General features: G+C 51.5%; 1 protein-coding gene across 1 annotated transcript; it reads left to right on the top strand.

The window, feature by feature from the left end:
- Positions 1–215: 215 nt before the first annotated feature.
- Positions 216–5,266, top strand: CCDC194 (coiled-coil domain containing 194). The gene is made up of 4 exons (XM_042781610.1): positions 216–560; positions 3,174–3,270; positions 3,760–3,892; positions 5,104–5,266. The coding sequence occupies exons 1-4, from the start codon at positions 216–218 to the stop codon at positions 5,264–5,266; spliced, it is 738 nt and encodes a 245-aa protein (XP_042637544.1).
- Positions 5,267–8,103: the final 2,837 nt, after the last annotated feature.

Raw genomic sequence — 8,103 nt, 5'->3', positions numbered from 1 at the left:
ACTGAGGCACATGGGAGGCAGAGGCAGCACTTGAACACGGGGTCCCGGTCCAGTCTCAGCTCAAATAGGCTGGGCTGGCTCCTGGCAGGGCTCCAAACCCTCCTCACCGATCAGGAAGCCTTGGCTGGGCGGGGCAGAATCGTGGGTGTCCCTGGCACCCCAAGGTGCCAATTAAATGCTCGTGGCTGTCTACGGCCAGCAGTGGGGACCGCAGCATGGCCGAGCAAGGGCCAGAGCCGAGCCGCGCCTGGCGGCTGTTCGCCCTGTGCGGGGCTGCCGTGTTCCTGGCGGCCGTCGCAGCGGGCGCCGCCCTGCTAGCCTGGAATCTGGCTTCTTCCACTGCCCGGCGGCCTCGCTGCCCCAAGCCTGAGGCCAACACCACGGTACCAAAAGAGGACCCACCTGGGGACCCACCCAGGGACCCTCCCGAGGTTGAAGAGTTGCGGCGCCAGCTGGCACAAGCTGTCCAACGCCAAGAGGCCTTGGCTGGGCAGCTGGACCAGGCTGAGGGTGTCCGCCGGGCACTAGAAGAGTCACTGAAGGCCTGCGAAGGCCGCCAGGTATGTGCCAGGGTTGGGGGGGGGGCCTGGGAATAATGCGGAATGCCGGGGTAGAGGGCCTGCACACACATCTCAGGGCTCCAGATTTGAGTCCCCACCCCACCCTGCGCCTCATTTCCCCCAGTTCTTCAATTGAGGGGGGCAAGTGCAAATAGCACCATAATGCTTTCCAACTGCTACAAAGTGAGTTCATCTCTGAGTCTACCCTGTGGTCATGAAGGTCCCACTGCCCTCGTCTGCTATGTGGGGGTTGGATGGTGGCTGCGGGAGCCTCAGGGAGCTTAGGTGGCACAAGTCATTTGCAATTGGCTGCTAACCTAAGGTTGGCAGTCTGAACCCTCCAGCAGCCCCACGGGAGAGCAGCCTGGCGATCAGCTTCTGTAAAGACGGCCGGTTGTTGTTGGCTGCCACCGAGTCTATTCCAACCCATATGGCCCCATGTGACGGAGTAGAACTGCCCCATGGGGTTTCGTGGGTTTATTCTTTACAGAATGGAGCCCTGTTGGTATAGGGGTTAAGCACTAGGCTGTTAACCAAAACACTGGTGGTTTGAACCCACCAGATGCTCTGTGGGGGAAAGCTGGAGCATCTGCTTCCAGAAAGACTGCATCTTGGAAGCGCTGTGTGGCGGTTCCACTTCATTCTCTAAGGTTGCTGTGAATCGGCAGCAACTCAACGACAGTGGGTTTGGTTTTGATTGATGTAATCTTTACAGAAGCAGGTTACTATGTTTTCTCCTGTGGAGCCACTGTGTGGGTTCAAATTGCCAATCTTCCAGGTAGCAGCTGAGCACTTACAAACTGCACCACCAGTGTTCCTTTCTGTAAAGCCTGAAGCCAGGCAAGCCCTACGGAGCCTGGTTCTACTTTGCAATATGTGATGTTGCTGGGAGGAAACGACTTGAAAGCAATGGGTTCTAATGTACGGAAGGCTTAGACCCCTCAAGCCCACCCGGGGCCGCCCAGTAATCCCCTCCCCCAACTACCAGTGTCCAGCAGCCCTATTTCAAGAGGGAGACTCAGGACACCTGTAATTAGGAGGCTAAAGTTGGTTTGCGGAGGTACTCACCAGGCCCTCCCTTTCCTCCTGCCACCCCCCTTCAGACTGCTTCTTAACCCTTCCCAGCCCTGAGCCTCACAAAAGTTGTTGGCTGCCATCAAGTTGATTCCAGCTCATGGTGACCCCATCTGCGCAGAGGAGAACTGTGCCGTTTTGAAAGCAGCTCACCGGGCCTTTCTTCCAAGGCACATGCATTGTTGGAGGCCGAGTAGGCTCTGACTCATAGCGACCCTGTGTACAACAGAACACTGCCCAGTGCACCATCCTCACAATCCTAGCTATGTGCTTGAGCCCATCATTGCAGCCACTGTTCAATTCATCTCCTTACGGGTCTTCTCCACTTTTGCTGACCCTCTACTTTATCAAGCATGATCTCCTTCTTCAAGGACTGGTCCCTTCTGCCAACATGTACAAAGCAGGGGAGACCAAGTCTGGCCATTCTCACTTCCAAGAAGCATTCTGGCATTCCAAGCCTCTCCTGGTGGGTTAAACTCCCAACCTTCCGGCCACTAGTTGAGCACTTAACCCTTTGTGCCACTCAGAGAGACTCCTCTCACAAAAGACCCATCCTCAAAATCCCAGCCACTTACATTTATTGAGTGACTGCTGTGTACCCTGCTCAGCAAAGCAGCTGGGCAGCCTCTGAGTTTTAAACATCAAAGTGAACCCCTTTTTCTGTCTGCCCAAGGGAAGGGGCTGGGGCAACTGAGGTTAAGAGCAGCCCTTGGCTTCAAGTTCACCTCTGCCCCTCTCTGGAAGATTCTCTGGAGACCAGCCTAGTTGTTACACAAAATATCCCACAAACACAGCTCACATATGTACCCCCAGAAACCCAATTACTGTCAACCACCAGATTGGCTTGGCTTAGTCTGAAACCCCAAGGTTGGCTAACCTAAACCCAGACTGGAGTTTGAACTGGGGTCTGTTTGACGGCAGAGGTAAACCATTTCCACTGCCTGGTGGCTTGTGGTGGGAGAGTGGGTCTGGGTGGAGACCTCTCACCAGGCAGGCAGCTGTCACCACTCAGAAATGTGGGTTTCCATGGCCACATCTATATTTTACAACAACCAAAAAACAAACCATGTTGATGTTGAGTCTAATCCAATTCAAGGATACCCCAAGACTTACAGAGACGACCGGCTTCATAGGGTTTTCTTGGTTGTAATCTTAACAGAAGGAGATTGCCAGGCCTGTCTTCCGTGACATCACTGGATGGGTTGAACCTTTAAGTTGTTGAGTGCAAATTGCTGTGCCACTTAGGAACTCATTTACTCTATACAAACCAAACTCACTGCTGTGGAGTCAGATCGGACTCACAGCGACCCCTCCTTGGGTTTTCGAGGCAGTATGTCTACAGAAGTAGATTGCCAGTCTTCCTTCCCAGGAGTGGCTGGGGGGTTTGAACCGCCAGCCTTCTGGTTAGGAGTCAAATGCTTTAGGCACTATGCTACCAGAGCTCCTATTTACTACTATAGGGACCTCCCAATGACTGTCCGACAAAAATCTCCCTTTCTCCACCTGCCATTTCCTCCTGCTTACCCCCTCTCTCTGCAGAGCCGCCTTCAGACCCAATTGAAGACACTGAAGAAGGAAATGGAGGAAGCCAAGGCACAGGGGACCCAAATGGGGGAGGAGAATGGGGCGCTGACAGGTGTGTTGGGGCTTTAAGGAGAGGGCAGGGCTAGAGGTGTGGGGGTGGGAGCTGCTAGAAGGCTCCTGGGCATGCAAATGACCATGAAAACTTTTGGAAGGAATGCAAACAAAATACAAAGACCATACAAATATCACAAAATCAACGCAAATATAACAAAATACGCAAACATCAGGTAAATGCCTCACAAAACCAATGCAAAAACCATTCAAATACCACACACATTTAATGCAAATAAAATAAAGCAAGCAATCGTAAAAAAAATATTTAAAAATTCACTACAATCCAGTAGACTGAGGCTCATAGTCACCCCGTTTGGGGTTTCCAAGGCAGTAATCTTTACAGAAGTAGATTGCCCAGTCTTCCCTCCGCGGAGTGGCTGCTGGGTTTGAACCTCCAACCTTCTGGTCAGCAGTCAAATACATTAGGTGCTATGCCACCAGAGTTCGTAGGCAGACAATAAATTTCGGCCCCTGCTCCCGCCCGCAGAAGCCCTAGCGCACTGGCAGGAGGCTGCAGCTGACGCGGCTCTGCGGCTAGAAGAAGCGCAACAGCGTGCACATGCGTCCGAGGCCGAGGGTGGAGCCTGTGCCGCCCGGGAGGCGGTGCTGCAAGAGCGCGTGTGAGTGAGGGGCGGGCCCGGGGCAGATGGGCGGGGTCTGCAAATGCAGGACTGCTTCTTTCAGCCAATCATCACATAGGGCGAGAGGGGGCTCGGGTCTTTCACAGGGGTGTAGGAATGGCTGTAGGAGTGGCTGTAGGGGCGTGGCTTTAGGTTGGCAGTGGCGCGTTAAAGTGAGGGTCCTAGCGTAGGAAAGGAGCTCTGGTAGCGTAGTGCCTAAGGCACTTGACTGCTAACTAGACGGCTGGCGGTTCAAACCCACCAGCCACTCCTCGGAAGGAAGATAGGGCAATCTACTTCCATAGTGATACTGCCTTGGAAACCCAAGAAGGGGTCGCTATGAGTTGAGTCTGACTCGACGGCACATAACAACAACAGAGTAGGGAAACCAGGGATGGTGAAGGGGTTGGGCTCTCTGAGACCCGGAGTCCCCAGGTAGGGCGGGAACTCTGAGAGGGTAGGGTTCCTGGGATCTGGCGCTGACTGGAAGGGTCCGAGGGAATGGCAGGGAGCCGAAGGGAAAAGTCCAAGGAAAGGGAAATACCAAGGAAGGAGTTGGTGGTTTGGGGGGCGGAGCTTCCTGGGAAGGGACGGCCGGAACGTGGAGGGGTGGGGCTCTTTGGGAACAGGTGTCCCTGAGGGAGGCATTTCCCGGAAATGGCTGGGGAAGGGATGGTTCACCCTGGGTTGGGAGCCCTGGATGAGGAACTGAGGTGAAGGGATCCCTGGAGGAGGGGAGTGAGAGTGAGGGGAGCTCGGTAGGGGTGGATCCAGGGAGACAGGCGTTTTGGCGAGTCTAAGGAGCTCTGGTGGTGGTAAGGCACTTGGCTGCTAACCAGAAGGTGGGCGGTTCAAACCCACCAAATGCTGCGCGGGAGGAAGATGAAGCAATCCACTGCTGTCGGAATGGACTCCAAGGCAGGGAGTTTGGTTTTGGTTTTGAGAGGTATCTGGAGGGCAGTGTGTGTGGGAGGAGGCTGCCAGGGAAAGGCCGAGATTTGGATAGGGGACCCCGAGGGTGGAGCTGGAAGAAGGAGCGGGTGGGATCCCTGGAAGACGAAGAGAAGGGGCGGGGCGGGGCGGGGTTGCTGGTCCTGGGAGGGTCTCTGGACAGTGAGGTTCCCGGGAGAGGAGCTCTCTGGCGGAAGATGGCTGGGGTCTCTGGGAACAGAGGTCCCAGTGCTGACTGGCCCCTTCCCATTTCCCGGCAGCAACGCCTTGGAGACCGAGATGCGCCCCAAACGCAGAAGGTCTCGCCCCCAGCCCCGCTCTGGGTCCAGGCTCCGGCCCAGCACCCGCCCCCGCGCTCGCGCCGGATCCTCCTCAGGGGGCTGCCGGCGGCCCGCGGGGCCGGCGCGGCGCGTAAGGGGGTGACTCTGCCCCCAGCAGGACCAGGGCTCCAGATCAGGAGGACAGGCACTGTGTGGGCCCTGCGGGGACACACAGTCGACCCCATCAACCCTCAGCTTCACACCCAGCAGCCTACCTGCACAGAAACGGTGCACCCCCATCCCCTGCGCGTCTACTGCTTGTTCTACAGACGGAACCGCAGACCCGTTTGGTCACTTGAAGTACCATCTGGAAGGTGAAGGCCCCTCTGACTCCAGCACCTCCCTCATTCCAGAGACATGAGATCCTGGAGACCAGCCCTGGCTCCAGAGTGACCTAGAAGGGTCACTTCCCCTCTGTGGGCCTCAGTTTACCCTGTCTGTAAAATGGATGTTTGCACTCATGTTTAGGGAACTGTGATATTCTTGACACCAGAAGCTGAGAAAGATGGTGCAACAGGAAAACTCCAGAAACTCCCCTGGTGAGCAGGGTATGAAACTCCAGATGGAATTGTAGCAACCCAGTGGCAGGTCTTTTGAATATATCACAAGAAAGAGGGCTCATGCCTGAAATGCAGGGATGGCTCACTATTTAGAAGCCTACTAATGTAGCCCCCCCCCCATATTAATGAATCAAAGGAGGTAAGTTCTGAAAGAGTCATCCTAACCAGAGCCAAAGTGGAGTATTCAATACTGTTCTGGAGGCACCGGTCAATGCAATTAGAGAAGAAAAAAAGTATGACTGTTGGATAAGAGGAAAAGAATTTATACACTGAATCATATAAACGTGCTGTTTATATAGGTTTTTTTTTTTTAAGGTTGAAATAGCAGCAATTTTATATGGACCAATTTCACATTATCTTGGTCTTTTAACTTTTTATTTCACATGACTTCAAAAAATTGCAAGGATAGGACAAAGAATTCCTGCATATCCTACACCCAGATTCCTCTCAAATGTTAATATTTTGTTATCTTTGTTTTATACTTTCTTTCTCCTCTCTCTCTCTCTCTCTCTCTCTTTCTATATATATATATCTACTTCCGTAGTGATACTGCCTTGGAAACCCAAGGAGGTGTCGCTATGAGTTGGGGCTGACTCGACGGCACATAACAACAACAACAACAATATATATGTATACATAGGAGCTCTGGTAGCATAGTGCCTAAGGCACTTGACTGCTAACCAGAAGGCTGGCAGTTCAAACCCACCAGCCACTCCTCGGAAGGAAGATGGGGCAATCTACTTCCGTAGTGATACTGCCTCAGAAACCCAAGGAGGGGTCGCTATGAGTCGGGTCCAACTCGACGGCACATAACAACAACAACAACAGTCTTTGCAGAAGCAGACTGCCACATCTTTCTCCCACAGAGCAGCTAGCAAGTTCGAACTGCCGACCTTTTGATTTGCAGCTGAGTACTTTAACCACTGTGACACCAGTGGTCCTCAAAACCAAGGACATCCTCTCACATAATCCTGGCACAATGATGATCAGGAAGTGAACACTGATAAAATGCCTCTATCTAATCTACAGACCTTAGTGAGGTTTGCCAACTGCCCCAGGAAGGTCTTTTATAACGAAAGCACATCCTGTTTCACACATTGCACTTGTCCAGTCTCTTTATTCTCTGTAAATCTTGGACATCCCTCAGGCTGTCTCTCCCTCCTCATGACTGGCATTTTTTAAAGCCCAGACCAGTTATTTGGTGGAGTCTCTCATTTTGGGTTTTCCTGATGTTTCCGCACGATTAAGCTCAGGTTGACATTTCTGGCAGGAATGCCCTACAAGTGGTTAAACGTAAAACATCATTTGCTGATAGTGTGATTTTACAGATACAGAAAACCCCAGAGAAATGACAGAAACCTTCCTACATGTAAACAACTCTCTAGAAAACCCTTTGGAATGAAATGAAGATCCCATTTTTGATAGTTTTTTATACATGAGAACAAATTAATTTCTTTATTATATAAATCAACCAAAACAACCCAAACTCATTGCCATTGAGTCAATTCGACTCAACTCATAGTCATCCCCCCACCTTGGGTTTCTGAAGTAGTATCTCTATGGAAGTAGATTGCCCAGTCTGCCTTCCGAGGAGTGGTTGGTGGGTTTGAACCACCAGCCTTCTGGTTAGCAATCAGATGCCTTAGGCACTATGCCACCAGAGCTCCCTTAGGCACTCTTATAAATTAGTAACTTTAAAAAATCAATTTGGTAGAAAATGGACAAAGGACGTAAAGAGACAGTTCACAGACACACATGAAAGGTGCTGAGTTTCATTATAGAAAAGAAATGCAAACTGGACGTACAATGTGGGACCACTTTCTACTTGCAAGTTTGAAAAAGATAAAAACAAAAACAAAAAACACTGCTAATACACTGAGCCGGCATTGCAATGGGGAAACAGGCATTCCTCTGCAGTGCTGGTGAGACTGCTTGTTGGTTCAGCCACTTGGGAGGGCAATTTTTTAGAATCTATCAAAATTTAAAAGGCACATACTCTCTGACCCACAAATTCTCTTCTAATTTTTCTACAACCATATTTACACGTATGTAAAATGATGGGCTAAATGCAATACAGAATCTTGAGTTGGCTTCTGGAACTCCCCCCCCCCCAAAAAAAAGTGCTAGTGAAACAAGAGGGGAAATCAAATGAAGTCTTGAGTTTAGTTAATAGTGATGTCCTATGGTCAATTTCTTCATTTTGACAAATATATTGGGAGCTCTGGTAGCATAGTGGCTAAGACTTGCCTGCTAACCAGACGGCTGGCAGTTCAAACCCACCAGCCACTCCTAGGAAGGAAGGTTGGGCAATCCTACTTCCGTAGTGATACTGCCTCGGAAAACCAAGGAGGGGTCGCTATGAGTCGGGTTTGACTCGACG

This window comes from Orycteropus afer, unplaced genomic scaffold (genome assembly GCF_000298275.1).
Source record: "Orycteropus afer afer isolate SDZICR_OR568_19922 unplaced genomic scaffold, OryAfe1.0 scaffold00136, whole genome shotgun sequence".
NCBI classification, from domain to species: Eukaryota; Metazoa; Chordata; class Mammalia; order Tubulidentata; family Orycteropodidae; genus Orycteropus; species Orycteropus afer.
This window is presented reverse-complemented; position numbering and strand designations above follow the sequence as displayed.